Source organism: Trichechus manatus, unplaced genomic scaffold, assembly GCF_000243295.1.
Source record: "Trichechus manatus latirostris isolate Lorelei unplaced genomic scaffold, TriManLat1.0 scaffold00003, whole genome shotgun sequence".
NCBI lineage: Eukaryota > Metazoa > Chordata > Mammalia > Sirenia > Trichechidae > Trichechus > Trichechus manatus.
In genome coordinates this window covers 36,511,212-36,529,514 of record NW_004443939.1, presented here as the reverse complement: position 1 = coordinate 36,529,514, position 18,303 = coordinate 36,511,212, and the positions used below count along the sequence as shown (strand labels likewise).

General features: G+C 36.5%; 2 protein-coding genes across 3 annotated transcripts in view; both read left to right on the top strand.

Moving 5' to 3' along the window:
• COL24A1 (collagen type XXIV alpha 1 chain) overlaps positions 1–4,500 on the top strand; it is a 421,541-nt gene extending 417,041 nt beyond the window's left edge. For both annotated transcript variants that reach the window (XM_023731663.1, XM_004369122.2), the window contains exon 60: positions 3,032–4,500. In XM_023731663.1, coding sequence (XP_023587431.1) covers positions 3,032–3,178 — 147 coding nt within the window. In that variant the 3' untranslated portion in view covers positions 3,179–4,500. The remainder of the gene's footprint in view (positions 1–3,031) is intronic.
• A 9,836-nt stretch (positions 4,501–14,336) lies between these two features.
• The window catches only part of ZNHIT6 (zinc finger HIT-type containing 6), a 73,150-nt gene continuing 69,183 nt past the window's right edge, over positions 14,337–18,303 (top strand). The window contains exons 1-4 of the mRNA XM_004369120.2: positions 14,337–15,121; positions 16,310–16,375; positions 16,462–16,568; positions 16,654–16,739. Of these exons, the coding sequence (XP_004369177.1) occupies positions 14,457–15,121; positions 16,310–16,375; positions 16,462–16,568; positions 16,654–16,739 (924 nt within the window). The 5' untranslated portion in view covers positions 14,337–14,456. The remainder of the gene's footprint in view (positions 15,122–16,309; positions 16,376–16,461; positions 16,569–16,653; positions 16,740–18,303) is intronic.

Here is an 18,303-nt window from a genome sequence, read left to right as displayed (position 1 = left end):
TAGTCGTTTCGGCTAGTATTTTCCTTGTCTTTGATTTTCTTCATTCTCCTTTGCTCTGAGTGGGATGGGACCAATAAATGTATCTTAGATGGCCGCTCACAAGCATTAAAGACCCCAGACGCTACTCACCAAAGTGGGATGTAGAACATTTTCTTTATAAACTATGTTACGCCAGTTGACCTAGATGTTCCCTGAAACTCTGTTCCTCAGGCCCCAGTCCCAGCTACTCTGTCCCTCAAAGTATTTGGATGTGTCTTTGCTTTTGCTCTGGTCCGGTTGTGCTGACTTCCCCTGTATTATGTGTTGTCCTTCCCTTCACTGAAGTTGACCTTTGTCTACTATCCAGTTAGTGACTTTCTCTACCCCTCCCTCCTCCCCCTCATAACCATCAAAAAATGCTTTTTTCTGTGTTTAAACGTTTTCTTGAGTTCTTATAATAATGGTTTCAACAATATTTGTCCTTTTGTGACTGACTTATTTCACTGAGCATAATGCCTTCCAGATTCATCCATGTTGTGAGATGTTTCACGGGATCATCAGTGTTCTTTATTGTTGCATAGTATTCCTTTGTGTGTATGTGCCATAATTCATTTATCCATTCGTCTGTTGTTGGGCAGATGATTTTAAAGTCTGTAATTTTAAAAAACTGTGTTATTGAGCAGGTGTCAGCAAACTACAGCCCACAAACTAAATCCAGTCAACCGCCTGTTTTTGTAAATAAATTTTTATTGAAATTATTCTTTCATTACTTAATATGTCTGTTTGCCCGCAACAGTGTTAGAGTTGAGTAAATGGAGCAGAGACTGTATGACCCACAAAACCTAAAATGTTTACTCTCCGGCCCTTTATAACAAAAGTTTGCTGACTCCTGGTAGAGGGAGCAGAGTTGTCCACATTATGTACATATCATTAATTACTTTAAGTAGCTTAGTTTCCCGTTCTTGTGCCCTTGTGAAGCCTGTGACTTAGCATTCCCTACATTTCCAGTGGACTCCACTTTTTCTTAGCATTTTATTTCTAGACAGTAGTTCCTCCAGGAAAAATCAATAGTGCTTGCACATTTGGAAAATCATAGACAAGCAGTCAGAAGCATATGGCTCTTTATTCTCTATATTTTAAGAAATCAATATCACCAACAAATTCATTTAACTTTTCAATATTTCCCAGAAATTTTCCATGACTCATTAGTGCCTCTGAGACAATCCAAAATTATCAATGCTTTATTCAAGGCTTACAACAGTCAGGCCCCATCCTTCCTTTCTAGTCCAGGCTCTCATTGACTGTCTACCCTACACTATAGCCAAACTGATCTATTCTTCTTCTTCATCATAATATCAACAACTACTATTGTTATATAGCAGGTACCATGCATTACATACATTATTTTATTTTATCATAACAGCTTTGTGAAGAAGGTCTTATTAGTCCTATTTTATAGATAGGAAAGTGAAGGCACCGAAAAATAACTTGCCCAAGATCACGCAGCTAATTTGTAGATTAGCAAGACATCAACCCCAGGTATATGCAACTCTGAAGCCCATGCTACACTATACTGCTAGGGATTTTTAACTGAAATCTCATTTAATCCTCACAATTCTGTGAGTTGAGTTTTTAGTATACCCATTTTATATGTGAGGAGAGTGGTGATAACCTGAATGTCTTTTCAAATCTATTGCAGGCCATAGTCTGTACTCTTAACCCTCATGCTAGATTGATTTCCATAGCCATCTTCTGCTTCCTAAACTTTTTTTCTTTTTCTCATGCCATTCTTTTTCTCTGAATGCCCTTCTCTACCTCTCTAACCAAGTGAAACTTTTAGGCAGACCTTAGGGCCTAAATTTTGAATTTTTCATGAATCTTTCCCTAACTACTCTAGCTGGAAATAAGGAATTTAGCACTCATTGTTTATATTATTTATAATGCACTTATCATCATATACAGTTTTGTATTATGACTATTTGTTTCTCCTCTCCAACTAGATTTATAAGTTGCCAGTATTTAAAAGTCAGAATTAATTTATTCATCTTTATATTTCCCACAGCACTGTAAGAAAGTTGAGAATTACATCTTACACAACTTTGACAGATGTACCTACTGTCCAATAAATATTGCTTGAAAGACTTGATGAGTGAATGTAACAGTGTCTTGCACACAGGATTCTAGTTCTAGTTATAGCACGAAGCTTATGCCTTCAGACAAGAGACTTATCTTCATTGAGCTTCAGTTGCCTTAACTTTAAAATTAAATTTTTGGCTCATATAATTCTAAAGTTCCTTCAAATTTTAAAATTCATAACATGATTCTATGAATGGGTAAATGAATAAACTCATGAATAAAAAGCTCCACAAAACTTGTCCATTTTATTTCTCTATTTTGCCTTGTTATCTTAATCATAGGAATTTTGTTGTTCCACAATAGAATTTATTAGAAACAAAGGAACATGCAGTAATAAGAGAAACAGAAAGGCCTAGAAGGAAGAGGGGAAAAGAAAGAAATACTATAAACAGGGAGCCACACAATATAAAAAGGGAAACCTAAATAGTGACTCAATATACTTATAATTTAACTACTTCTGACTGAGGTGATTCTGGTTATTTCCTGCTAAAGTACAAAGAAGTTGAGATAGCTCATTCCTTTCCATCCAAGAAAAATGCTCATCCTTAAAAGTAACAAATAAAGGAATACAGAACAGACAGGTATTACTCACATTAGGAGAAGAGACAGACTTTCCTTCATATCTGGCCCAGTAATCCACAGACAACAGAAGAGCCTGGTCTTAGCCTCTGAAAGTGAAAACTCATAACAAACAATGCAGTTATAAAAAAGGAATAAGTCCATGTTTCCAATTATTCATAGTAATTGTTATCTTTTGTTGAACACTTACTCTGTACCAGTCGTTGTTCTACGCACTTTCTATTCATCATCTCTAATCCTTAGCATAAATCCACATTGTCTTCAAAGGGTGTTGTCTGCTGAAAATGACTATTAATGAAACAGTTACATATAAAAGCATTTTGTTCTTATTTTACAGATTCAAGATGGCAGCTGGCATAAGACAAAATTCCTTTTTCACACCCGGGACCCTAATCAACTTCCAGTGATTGAAGTACAAAAACTTGCTCATCTCAAAACTGGACGGAAGTACTACATTGAAAGCAGTTGTGTATGCTTCCTCTAAGGTCCCTGAATTAGTTCAGAATTCATGCTGTGGGCCAGGTTATTGCTGCAGAGGGAAAAATACAGACAGAGAGATACGATCATTATGTAGTGCATGGAGTAAAGCATTGGCTAAATCTTAAAAGAATCTCAGGAAGAAGAGACTTCCTCCTAAGAAGGAGAAAAGGCATTTTATAAAGGACTATGATTGATAAAGTATTTAATCTTTTAAAAATTATGTTGATCTGAGCTTTCTTAGAGAATTCTCTAGAACTGAAAATGTATGAACATGGAATTCTTCAGGGTATCCTGTATGTTTTGACTGTCTGATATCAAAGTACCTATTAGACAGCTGGAGACGCAGAACACTGTGGAGCAATACTGGCTAATGCTCCCAAATGTGTAATGCTTCTGTCTAAAAATTATAAGCCACAGTCTAATATGTCTTATTTTCCCAAACACTAAGCTGTATTCAAGTCCCCAAAGGACATATACATCTTAGCCAGTGGTACACTACCTCTTACATGTTGCCTTTTTGTGTTGCTTGGTGCTGTTTCTAAAACAAGGTGCTTGTGGCTTTCCTAGACTATTTTATTTCTTTTTTCGTCTTTGTCATTCTTTAAGAGTGTATGTACTGGTTACATCAAGATATGTTTTAGTTGTTAGTACTTATTTTGTTTGGTTACATACTTAATAATAACAAGTAAACATTATTTATATGAAGCCCCTGTTCTATTTTAAGATTCTCTTTGTGGATATGGAATCAAAGCCAGCACGCTGTATTCTGTGCATATACACAAGAGAAGTGGGAGGTTTCTTTTGTTTTTGTTTTATTTTTTAAATTGTAAAAAATATCATAGGCCAGCTACATCCAGTAGTAGGTTTGTGTTAGAGTTTGGGGATTATAATGTACTATTTTAAAAATCCATGATCATCTGGAATGATACATTGTGTATATATATTTTGTAAAGTTTTAATTCAGCAAACTTTTGAAATTGCTGCTGTTTTAAATTATGAAAACTTTGTGTTTCTGCTTTGTAGAATATGTTTTGTAGTATTCATTGATTTTCTTTTGCTCTTCTTAATTTTAATATGTTGGGACCTAAAAACATTCAATCTACTAGTCTTTAAAGTGGCATGGGGGGGTGGTGGCTGAGAGGAACAGTCTTTTGCCATCTAAAATAGGTCAGTTCAGTTTTCCCTTGTGGTCAGACAAATGTTAGTTCAGTATTAAAACAAAAGCAGTATGCCCTCGGTATGTAGAAAAGCTTGCTCATCCATTTAAAAAACCTTTAGCCATAGCAAACCACACTTACCTAGCTATAATAAAAATGTGCTTTAAATCATTTTTGGTAGTATTGGTTTTTCTGCTTTTGTTATCATATACTTTATTATGTATTATGCCCCTCTGGCATCTTTCTGTACATTTATATTACATGTACATTTACATTCTGTAAATTAACAGAAAAATTTCTATTAAAAATGTACAAAAGGATTACACGACCTATTCCCTATTTGTACAACCTAGGTCCATGGCAAAGATGTCTGAGTTCCTGTTTGAGGAAGATGTCTTCAAAAAAGGAGCACAGAGGTTGGTTCTAAATGAAAGAAACTGTAGGCTATCCACTAGCTTCAGTCTACCTGTTACATCTTCTGTTCAAAAAACCAAAACCAAATCAAAACAAAGAAAAAAAAAACACCTTAGTTCAGAAACATACATTTATGCATTTCCTAGATATCATTTAAGAAATAAATATAGAATGTAAGTACCATGCTGTATATATTGTGTTCCTGAAATACTAAATTTAAAGCAAATTTTAATCAATTTAATCTTAGGCAGTATGGTTAAGATTGCTCTCAGACTTAGCTGTGTGACTTTGAGTGTGTTATTTATTCTTCAGTGCCTCAGTTTCTTCACTAAAATGGGAACAATAAAAGTACCTACCTCATTTGGTTGTGGAGTGGATTCAGTAAATTCCCATGGAAAGGGCTTAAAACAGTGCCTGGAACAAAATAAGCACTCATTAAATATTAGTTGCTGCTGTCATCTTCATTATCATCATAATCATCATCATTTAAGATCCATGATAGTTGTCACCAAAGAATGTTGTGGTGGATCTCTTAATAAAATTATTCATCTATTTTAAAGCCATGCTATTCCCATAATTTGGTTGTAAATATAGATTTTCATATAAAGCCTTTCTAAAAATGAGGTGCAGCTGTGCCTATGCATAACTAAGAAATATGTCTTGTTTTTCTCCCTGTTCTTGTATATTAATATAGAAATTGCAGCGGTCATTATAAGGTAAATATCATAGATCTTTCTTGTAATATACCATATGACGTTATACATATAATATTACAATAGCAAAAGAAATGTGGACTTGGTGGTGGAAAACTTGAATTCAGTTCCAACCCTACCACCACTGGTTTCGTATTCTTGGATAAATCACTAATTCTCTGTTTCCTTATCTATATTGGGCAGTTTTTCTGTCTGCTTGTTCTATCAGTTATATGAGAGCAGTGCAGTAAAATCTCCAATTGATTGTGGGCTTGTCTGCTTCTCCATTTTGATTCTCACTTTTTTGGTTTAGACATGTGATTAGTTGCATTCAAATTTATAATTTTTATACCCAGTGGTGTGCTGGTAAGTGTTTAACAACCAACTCTCCAACAGTGAAGGAGAAGGCATGCCCTGATTTGTAGTATTTGCTGATTTCCGTGGTGTAAATACTCACATATGGCCAGTTGCAAGCTATCAGCATGATGTCACTAAACATGGAATTGGGAAGAAATGCACTCAGTGGTTCTTGCAAGCTGGTCCAAGTTGGCTCCAGCATGCCACTGGTTATATCATCCTGTTAGATTGATTATTTTATGATTTTAAAATGTTTCTTTTATCTCTAGTAATGTTTACTGTCTTAAAGTCTGTTTTGTCTATAATATTAGTATAATTATACCAGCTTTCTTTTGATTAGTGTATGCATAGTATATCCTTTTCCTTTCTGTACCTGTTTATTCAGGTGTATCTCTTGTAAGCAGTATATAGTAGAATTTTTTTTTAATCCATTTTGACAACTTTGTATTTTTAATTGGAATATTTAGTCTTTTAACATTTAGTGTAATTACTGCTATATTTGCATTTAAACCTACCATCTTACTATTATTTTTCATTTGTCTAATCTGTCATTTGTTTCTTTTTCTTTTTTTTGCTTTCCTTTGGTAAAATTTTTTATTATTATTCCATTTTCCCTCTACTAGCTTGTGAGTTATACATTATTTTATGGTTCTTTTAGTGGTTACCCTAGAAACTACAACGAGAATCCTAGACTTTTCAGAGGCTGCATACATAAGTACATTTCCACTTCTCAGAAAACACAAGGACCTTATAACACATTAGTTCCATTTATTTCTCTTTGACATTATGGGCTATTATTGTCATGTATTTTAATTCTCTATATATTTGAGACCTAAAAGTATTGTTATTATTACTAATGTTTTAAACTAACAATATTCATTTAGCTTCATCTATATTTATTTACCCTTTCCTGTGTTTTTCTTCTTTCATTGCAATGATTTTATCTGGGATAATTTCTTCTGGAGAACTCCCTTAAGTATTTTAATGTTTATATGCTGGTTGTAAATTATCTTTAATTTTTGTTTGTATTAAAACCCTTTATCTTTATTTGTAGAGGATGTTTTAGCTGGGTATAAAATTCCAGCTTGTTATTTATTCTCTTTTTAAAGATACTATTCTATTGTCCTATAGCTTCCATCATTTTTGTTGAAAAGTCAGATGTCACTTTTATTTTTCCTCATTTGAAAATATTGTTTTGAGTTTTTTGTTTGTTTTTTCTCCTGCTTTTAGGGTATTTTTTGTCTTTAGTTTTTAACAGTTTTACTGCAATGTGCTTACAGTAGTATTCTGTATAATTATTTGCTTGGAATTCAAAGACCTTCTTAAATCTGTGACTTGATCTCTCTAGTAAGTTTGGGAAAATTTTGACCAAGGTTTCTTCAGATTTTACTACTGCTCATTCTACGGTTATCTCTCTCTGGGACTCAAATTATACATATTCTAGAAACCCTGGTGGTGTAGTGATTAAGAGCTATGGCTGCTAACCAAAAGGTTGGCAGTTCAAATCCACCAGGCACTCCTTGGAAACTCTGTGGGGCAGGTCTACTCCATCCTGTAGGGTCGGTATGAGTCAGAATCTACTCGACAGCAATAGGTTTGGGTTTTTTGGTTTTTAGACATGTTTACCCTCTTCCATAATTTCATACTCTTGTCTGTATTTTTTCTTTATTCTTCGGACCATATTTTTTTTCTGTTTTATCTTTCAGTTCACTAATCCTGTTTTTGTTTTTGAACCCTATTTTTGTTGTGTCTAGTGTGGTGTTAAACCCACACTTATGTTTTTAATTTTAGAAATTGTATTTTTATTCTAATATTTTTGTTTTACTTTCACCAGCCCTTTGGTAAAATCTTCCATGTTTTCATTTATCATTTATCAAACATTAATTACAGTTGACTTAAAGTTCATATCTGATTATTATAATGTCTGCATGTCCCAAAGTTCTATTTATATTGTCTAGTTTTTGTTTTAATTTCCAGTCATTTGGTCTTGTCTCCTGAAATGTTCAATTTTTTTATTAAATAACAGACATTATGGGTGAAAAACTGCAGAACATATCATCATTTGATATCTCCCTCCCAAGAAGATTTCTCTTTTGGCAGGCAGTTGGATCCAATCAATGATTAAGATAGTTCAAGACTAGACTTTGGCCTTTTGAGAGCTGATCTATTGCTAGGTTTTCCTTACTTCCATGGGTTCTAGAAGAAGGTTCTTCTTTGTCTTTTTCATCTTCCTAGTAGCTGCCAGCAGTACTTGATGTTCCTGGGTTTGTAAATGCATCTCTCTCCATTGTCTGTCTTACCCTTGGGCGGTGTGTGTGTGTGTGTGTGTCTTCTGCTCATTTTATAAAACACTATACAGAAGTGATTAGGTTTAGGACCCCTGCTTTGGTATGACCTCATTAACATAAAAAATCCTATTTCCAAACGGTCATATTTGCAGATATAGGAGTTAGGACATCAATGTAACTTTTTGGAGACACAGTTCAATCCATAGCACTATCAAACAGCTATTTTTTAAATAACCAGCTTTTATAGTTCTTGGCAGCAGGCTTGGTCTGAGCAATTCTATCACATCTAGAAGAAAAAGTTTCCTTATTTATAAAAAGGGAGAAATATACTTGCCTCTTATTCCATTTTTTAATGGTTACTGTTGATATAACAATATTTAGATTTAATCTATCACAATCTACTTAGAGCTAATACTTCAAATAAAATATAGAAACCTTGAAACGGTATTTAATCCCCTCATCCTTTGTGCTATTGTTGTCATGTATAGTACATTTGTATGTATTATAAATCCAATAATGGTTATAACTTCTGCTTTCAGCATTTATATATATATATACATATACACACATATACACATATAATTACAATAAAATTTTAAATGTATATATTTTTTCTTGTGTAGCCTATAGACCCATGTTACCAACTGGTGTCATTCCCCTTTATTTAAGAATTTCCTCTACCATTTCTTGTAGTGTAGCTCTGTTGGTAATGAATTTGCTCTGGTTTAGTCTTTATTTCATCCTCATTTTTTAAGGATATTTTCCCTAGGATGGAATTCTTGGTTGCCCTCTTTTTTTTTTTCCCCCATCACTTTGGATATGTGATTCCAAGTCTTCAGGCCTAGATTATTTGTGATGAGAAATTAGCCATCATTCATATTGCTGTTCCCCCATATGTAATATGTCATTTTTCTCTTCTTTCAAGATTTCTCTTTATCTTTGACCTTCAGCAGTTTGACTATCACATGCCTAGTTATTGTTTTCTTAGTATTTGTCCTATTTGATGTTTGTTGAGCTCCATATTTAAAGGGCTCTATATTATCACAGTACAACATTTTTTCTCCTATAATGTCTTGTTACATTAATTCTCATACAGTAACAGGACAAATATCCAAGTCAAAACATTTCTACACATGCAGATAGGTAATCACAAGTCAAAAGTAAAATCTGTAAATTCACAAATTACACTGCAGAAGTATTTTCCCACTGTCAAAATTGTTTAACACATTTAACTAAAGTCTAAAAGAGAAAATTTTTTTAAATCAAGTTCATCCGAAATACGCTTTCTGTAGAAACAGAGTTACCGTGAATCTAATAAATGTAAACTTTCGAGTCCTGAAGCAGTTTCAAAATGTAACATAAATGGGTGTTTATGTTTGTAAAGTTTGCAAAAGTACAATAATTTTTAGTTCTTTTTCATAAAGAACACCCCCAAAATTGTATGAGCTTCAGGCCTCATAAGACCTGGATCTGTCCCTGCTTTATACATTGAATGAAACATAATTGCAGTTCTTCCTCCAGGAAGCAAAAAAAAAAAATTTTGTTTGATGATTGTGCAATAAACCAAGAGAGAAAATGCTGTGACACAGAAATCACCTGAAAATAGGAACATGGTGTTTGACAGCAGACACTTGGGCAGACCACATGTCCTGACAAAAGTGTATGAATTTGGCCTTCCCACATGGGATTAGCATTTTTTATCATATCATTTCACAAATAAGTATAAGCTAGTCTTTCAATGTATAGTGCTTTTCCTGTTAAAAATAATAACTTTTTCTTCATGGTCTGTATAGTAGTTGGCTATGATAGGTATGATGAAGTCATTGTCACCCCAGCCTGGGTACACAATTACACAATCTGTGTGCTTTGGATTCAGAGTCCTGACATACTTCAGTGCCAAGTTAGAAAAATGGCACCTCTATAGAAAATAGCAATTGACGGGAGAATCTGAGCTATCATATTGACCTTACCTAGCAGTGAAATTTTAGGACTCCACACAAATACAAAAAATAATCTCAGTAACAATCATTAAAAATAACTTTCTAGGTTTATACTTCAGGACAAATTTAGAGTTGAAATATAACTTCTCCTTGAGGCAAACACCAGAAACCCAGTTTCATGAATAGGGATATGGATCACCCTCAACTATTAGGAAATAAAAATTTTGTTTGAACTTTATTAATATTACATTCCATTTTTTTCACTTGAGTGTTTTCAATTTGTAAAAGAGAGCTAAACCACTTAACTATCAATACCTAATGCCAAGATACTACAGTAAAACCTGCAAAAGCCAGAACCCGTGTAAGGCAGAAATCTGCCAGAGAAGGAAAACTCAAGTACTATTTTCCACTAAAACCAGCAATAGAAAAGTGGTAAGACTGCACCCTATGAAAGGTGGAAAATTTGCGAGACCTGGAAACACGGGCAGTCCTATTGAGTTCCGGCTCTCACAGATTTCACTGTAGAGAAAACATCCACAGTTAAAATCATTTTTTAATGTTACCAAATATTTCCTACATAATTTAACATACCACAGAAAAATAGTATATCTTTTTCTTTCAAGTCTTCGTACAGTGAAAAAACAAAAACAAAAAACTTTGTACAAAGCTTGATTGGTATACATTAGGAAGTTTTCATATATGAGTCAGAACGAACTCAATGGCAATGGGTTTAGCAAGTTTTCGATTTAATGGTTGGAAGTAGAAAACAGTAAGAATTTACTCAGCTTGGTTTCATAAAACTTGCTACTTTTAGGCTTCAGGTGTTAAAAAAAAAAAAAGATTTAAAAACTTTTTATAAATCTCACACATTTCTCTGCAGCAAGTATTATGCCTTCAGTATCAGGTCCTGGTTTTCTCTAATGGTAATGACCCAGTTGTGGATCCTTCTAAAGGCTCCTCAGTTATGATTGAAGTTCCTGAATCATGATGTATTTGTTGTCCCAAATTATCCTTTTGCCAATAACAGATTCAGCCAAATCTTTGGAAACATTTACTTGTATTGTAATAACAGGTCTATTCAAATCACAATGTAAGTCATGATCCCCTGCTTAAGAATAATCATACCCACAATCGACCTGTGATTCCTTCCATGACCACTTACTTCTGCACTCCAACCGTGGAACCTGAGCTCAGGAAATTAATCTGGCTCCCTCTCACCTGCGGTATAAAGAAGTGCAAGGTCCTTTGCATGGCCTAAAAGGTACTGGTGACCTGGCCTCTGATTACCTGTCAAACTTTTCTCCCTCCATCTCACTTTTCTCCCTATGCTCCATGAGCTTACTGTCTAGTGGGAGAAACCGATGTTAATCAAATGATAATGCAGTGAAACCTGTGAACTTGACGGAACTGCCTTGTGTTTCTGAGTCTTGCAAGTTTTCCACCTTTGACAGGGTGAAGTCTTACCCCTTTTCTATTGCTCGTTTTAGTGGAAAATAGTATTTGAGTTTTCCTTCTCTGACAGATTTCTGCCTTACATGGGTTTCTGCTTTCTCAGGTTTTACTGTGTTAATGACTATATAATTATAACTTGAAATTAGTGCTCTAAATGAAACACACACAACCACCACCACCACCACCACCACCTAGGCTGGAGCCAAGGAGAGGAGTGGACAAGGAATGCTTCTCTAGGGAAGTTGTATTTGAGTTGCCATCTGAAGGATGAGTAACTGAGATAAAGTTGGAGAGCAGACATGGGCCAGAATATGAGGGCTCTTTTCAAGAACATAGTAAGGATTTAGTTCTTTATCTTAAGAGCAACAATTAGGCACTGAATGGTTTTAAGGAGGTGACTGACATGATTAGACTTGTGATTTGTAAAGATGCTCAGATTGGCGAATGGATTGAAGAGATAAATATTTATTGACTACCAAATTATAAGCAAACTAATTATGCTTAGCTAATTCTTGAATATTTTATATTAATCCCTTCTAATTGAAATTTGAATTTTAATGTCATCTTCTAGTGCAGCAGTGTGCAACAGAAATATAATGTGGGCCGCATATGTAATTTTAAATTTTCTTGTAGCCACATTAAAAATAGTAAAAAGAAAGGGGTGAAATTAATTTTAATGATATATTTTGTATAACCCATTATATCCAAAATACTATCATTTTGACATATAATCAAATAAAAATGTTTTTAATGAGATAGTTTACATTCTCTTCTTTTTTTGGAAAAAGCACATCTCAGTTTTGATAACTACATTTCAAGTGCTCAATAGCCACTGTGGATAGTGGTTCCCATACCGGACAGTGCAGTTGTAGGAACTTCATCTACTGGTTTCCAAACTTGGCTGCATATCAGAGCTGCCATACGAAGATACTTGTTTAAAATACAAATTTCCCAGCAGCTCTATTTTGATTAATTACCTCTGGGGAGAGACCTATAAATCTGTTTTTGATCAAGTGCTACAAGTCGGAATCAACTCTATGGCAGTGGGTTTGGTTTGGTTTGGTTTGGTTTGTACCAAGTGATGCTGATTAAGCAGTCCATGGATATGCATATGGGGATTACTGCATTATCTCAAAGTTGTGAATAAAATGAAACTTTTCAGCATCCTGGGAGAATTTGAGCAATGCAATGGGAAACCCAGCAGGAAGATATTTGGGACACCCCTCAAACCATTTCAGAAATTCATTATCATACATTATTGCTGAAAAGTTCAATCTGGAGACTTTCAGTTCCTGAAAAGATAGCAGACTAACAAAACTGCCTCCCTCCCCAAATCCAATCCTGAAGATGTCATGTAGCTGAGTGGAGGAGGGTGGATCTCAGAACCTAATTCAGAAACTCTGAAAAACCCCTAACAGATGAAAGGGAATTGAATCTCATTGTGGTGGGAGTCAAAGAAGGGCACCAATGGAAGGGTAGGGGGTGGAATGAAGGAATAGAATCTCTGATTGTGCCTTTTTCTACTCCACATTACCCCGGGTGGATCATAGCCAACTTCAGTGCAAGTTGGGGCATAAAAACTGCTGCACCTACAAGCCCAGCACCTACCCAAAGAGGAAGAGAAATGTCAGGAAAGCTGATAAACCACGCATAAAGGTTGGCTTGAAACAGTTCTTCTTCACCTACTCTTATCCAGTGGTCTAGCTGGCTACTACAGAGGACAGTAGCTCTTTGGAAATTGATGGCAAACGCAGGGTTACAGAGAGATAACCTTAGGCGCATGGTCTCCTCATGGGGGTGGAGGGCAGATTGGGACTAGTGGAGCTCAGATTGTGACACCAGAGACTTTCTACCCTGAGGCTCATCCACTCTCCTCCCTATCCCCCTCCCTCACACACAAAAAAAACGTGACCAGAAGAGTCACATTCCAAGTCTTAGCCTTTTGATCCTCTTTTTCAAATACACCTGAGACCTAAGGCTGCTGATACTCCCAAGGGAATATGAGATCACGGGGGACAACATCTGAGGAGTGTAATCCCATAAAACCAAAAAACCAAACCAGTTGCCGTCAAATCAATTCCAATTGATGGTGGCCCCATATAATTCAGAGTAGAACTGTGCTCCATAGGGTTTTCAATAGCAGATTTTTTTTTGAAGTAGATTGCTAGGCTTTTTTCTGATGCGCCTCTGGGTGGACTCGAATCTCCAATTTTCAGTTAGCAGCCACGTCGTTAACCATTTGCACCACCCAGGGGCCCAGTAATAACAGCCAACATATATTGAGTTTGTGTCAATTACTGCTCGCTGATTTCCATGCACAATTTCCTTTATTCTTCACACCACCACTAAGAAATTTGTATTATCATTGCCTCTAGTGTATAGGTCATCATTGGGACGGCACAGGACTTCGGTTGTGCATGGGGTCGATTGTGCTTGGGGTCGTCGTGAGTGGCCAGACCCCATGGCAGCTAACAACAGTGCATACGTGAAGAAACTGAAGCTTGGAAAAGTATATCATCAGGCGAATCGTCCATTTTTTCACCAAATTAGACTTAATAGTTAATACAGATTACAGATTACGGTGGGACTTCCCATTTCAAAACTGAAAGGGCGTTGCCTCTTTTCCCTCCCTCAGTCTTCGTACAACGGGCCAGTTGGGGTGTTCGGCCAAGGCACGGCTGAGGCCGCCTCCCCAAGGATGGGGACTCGCTAAGCCCCGCCCGGCGAGGCGGGAATCACAGTGGGCGTGACCTCACGCTGTTTCTCAGAGGAGCAGGGCAGGACCTCCGCGGAGCCGTAAAGACCTCTACGAGTCGTGAAGTGGCGAGGCGCCGGAGCGTTGCTTTACGACGAACTGAGTGATCGTTGTATCTCCACCGTACACGTGTGCTACTGTCGGTATTTGGTCCGGTAATTCACTCCTGGCGTGGAAACGGCCACATTCGGGACGGAGTGACAGCAGAGATCAAGGTCCGTGAGTTGATGGAGTTTGCTGCTGAAAATGAAGGGATAGCGGGAGGAGATTGCTTGAGTGGAGCTGAGGGGGCGCGGCTAAGACCCGAGTCGTGTAGGGAGGAAGTCTTAGCAGGAATGGCGAAGGCCTGCGGTGGAGAGGAGGGGAATGGGCTGACAGGAATGGAGAAAACAGGGGTTGGAGGGGAAGGAAGTGGACAAAAGGAAGAGGACATGCAAGTGGACCTGAAGGTTGTGAAGCAAGAAATTATAGACTGGTCAGAAATAGAAGAATACAAGTTAGATGCACAGTGGGTGAAACAAGAGGTGGAGGATGGGCCTGAGGTGAAGGATGAGAAAGCGGACACACTGGAGGTGAAACAGGAGATGGATGCTAGTTTGGTGATAAAAGAAGAGAAGATGGATGAACTGGAGATAAAGGAAGAGAAAGTGAAGGTGAAGAAAGAGGTTGTGGACTGGCTAGAAGTGAAGGAGGAGAAGGAGATTAAATTTGAGATAAAAAAGGAGGAGATATTGGGTGACCAAAACATAAAAGAGGAGGAGATGATGGATGGTGTTTGTGTAAAAGAAGAGAAGGATATCCTGAAAAGAGAAGTGATGGATGATACAAAGGTGAAAGAAGAGCCTGAGATCAATCCGCCAGTGAGCTGCAAGCGGAAACTGGCCATGTCAAGGTAGGTTGGGGAGAAATCTGACTGGGGGCCTACAGCTGTAGAGTTCTCTGTTGTCTGCAGTGAGGAAACTACATTCTACCTGAAGGGGATGGAATAATGAAAAGTAGTGCAAGTTTGGGTCCCTGAGAGCCTGAGTTAGGGGGTGTAGAGGAGGGACGATGTTGAATGTTGTCAGATGACAAGAAGTTCAATAGAATGTGTGAGGTTGGTAGTAAGTCAGATGGGCAATGGCCACGTTAGGAAATGAGAAGTCTGAGGACTGGAAGACCTCTGAAAACAAGATTCTAACTTGACTTCTTAATATGGTCTTAGCTTGGTATTTCTTTCAGAGGGGATGGAGATGAGGAAAGATCTAATAAAACCAACAATGCCAAATATGACTTAAGTTAATATTAGACAAAAAGGCACTTAAACTTGACAGTCTGGTTTCTGAATGGGTACTGTGAATAATTATTGCTTTTGATTTACTCCTTAATTTCCTTGTAGTGTATAATCATGTGACAAGATAGGAAATAAAAGTGATTAGATTCTTGGGAATATTACTGTATAGAATACAGTGGGTCAAATAGAAGTAGCTGTAGTTTGGCTGTCAGTACTTTAAGATCTGAGAAGGGCAGTTGAAGACAAGTGGTGGACAGTAGCATTTCTAGATTATTTTGATGCTCATCCTAGGTTGGGGGTGGAGTGAGGAAAGGACGCAGCTACTACTTTCTCTAAATTTGACTGGGTCTAATATTCTTTTTCTAGTGTGTGCTTTTAAAATATCTGTACATAGCTCATGGATCGGACTTCTGGATACATACACATGCACATACACATGTTAGGAGATTGTCAGGAAGTAAAAGTTAAAATATCAACGAGTAATCTCATTCTCTGTGTATAGTAGAAAAAGAAGTAAAAAATGAGATTTAAAAATTTTTAATACACGTTTTCTTGAATTACATATTATTAACAACATTGGAAATGTAGATGTCATTTGGAGGTGGTTTCGAAAAGGAAAATTTTCAAACAGTGCTTGACAGCTACCAAGTATTTTGCCAGATTTACCTTTGCATATACTTTTATTCAGTATGACTACACGTCTGTAAATTGAGTGTGACGAGTAATTGAATCAGCATTCAAAGTTTATAAATAGATAAGTAGAATTAATATTTTATAATTTCATAAATTACATGTGGGCTTTTGTAGGTGTGAAACTTGTGGTACAGAAGAAGCAAAGTACAGATGTCCGCGTTGTATGCGATATTCCTGCAGGTATATATGTAACTTCTTACCTTTTTACTTCTGTCTGTACCCTTCTTACCACAAAGTGTAAAAGTACTTTCTCTTTGTCCCTTCAGTTTGCCCTGTGTAAAGAAACACAAAGCAGAATTGACATGTAATGGAGTTCGAGATAAAACTGCATTTGTTTCAATACAACAATTTACTGAAATGAATCTTCTAAGTGGTAAGCCGTCTTATGTATAGCAAATTCATGTTTCCTGGCCATTGGCTTAGGTCATTTGTTTATTTTTCTGTTTTGAAATTTTTAGATTATCGATTTTTGGAAGATGTGGCAAGAACAGCAGACTATATTTCTAGAGACACTTTTTTGAAAAGACCAACAGGAAATAAACATGTAAGTATTTATTCTAGTCCCTTCCAGTTATAATTCCTTTGAGTCAGTTAGGTTCATTCTTTTATTCAATAAATTAGGTGGCTGCCATGATCCAGCACTATCCTAGTTACTTGGGAGACAGCAGTGAACAAAATAAAGTCCCTCCCCTCATGTCAGGTGTATTGTAGTAGAGGAGATAGAAGAGATGAGTAGAGGAGCAACGATAATCTCAGACAGAGTTAAGCACGTGCAGAAAATGAAGAAGTCTGAGGGGGAAAAAAAAGTCTGAGGAGACAAAGAGAATGACAGTGGTATGTGCATGTGGTGGGGGTGCTTCAGGGTGCTATTTTGATAGAGTAGTCAGGAGAAACTTTCCTGAAGAGGTGGTATTTAAGCAGTGATCTAAATGATGAGAAAGAAACAGTCATGTGAATATTTCAGGGCAGATTATTCCAGGTGGAGACAAGCAAAAGCAAAGTCCTGAGTCAAGGAGCAAGCTTGGCATGTTTGAGGAATAAGAGGTGACTGAAGCATAGTGAATGAGGAGAATTTTGAACATGAAGTTATAGAAACAGATAAGGGCTGGTAATATAGCTTAAGAGAAAATGGAAGCTGTGAGAGGGTTTTGAGCATTTTTGCTTTTTGAAAGATCTCTCTCTGTGTAGAGAATGGACTTTAGGGGGCAAGAGTGGAAGATTGGAAGCAGGGAGACCAATCACAACTATTGACTTTGGTCCAGGCAAGAGATGATGGTGGCTGAGATAAAGCTGTTAGAATTGTTGGGAATGATTAGATTCCAGTTTTAAAGGAAGAACTAACAGGACTTGGCTCTTTGCAATATGTTTAGTTTTCATACTCTTTCATTTCTGTATGTACTAAACAATTTAAAGCATATATGTATAAACCAAAATCCAAACTCATTGCTGTCAAGTCTGATTCTGACTCAAAGTGGCTATGAAACAGGGTAGAAACAGAGTAGAACTACCCCATAGGGTTTCCAAGGCTGTAATTGTTACCAAAGCAAATTGCCACATTTTTCTCCCACAGAACGGCTGGTAGATTCAAACCACTGACCTTTTGGTTAGCGCAGCGCTTAACCACTGCACCACCAGGGCTCCCTATATGTATATATGTAATATGTACGTATGTATGTATATAATACTAGTATTCTAGAAATAATTTAGTAGTGTGATTAAATCACATTGTATAGGGTTATGTTCATTTTCCAGAAGCCATTTTAGTGTTGAGTTACAGAATTTTAATACCTTTGAATACCTTTTTTTATTGGTATTTTTGGTACAGACATGACAGTACACATATCTGAAAGAAAAATTATTATGTATCAACTCTATTTTTCATCCAGCTTAATTAGGCATAATCAAAATTCTACTTAAAGATAAGTAATTACTTTTTTATTATGAAATGCATAAAATGGAAAATGCACTCTGATGAATAGGTATAAAGTAAACATCCATGTAACTACATCTAAATCTAGAAGTAGATCATTAGAAGCTTCCCAGAAGTTCCTTGCTACCCACTTATCTGTCCCTTATCCAGTGCTACTGTATTTTTCGCAAATTATGTG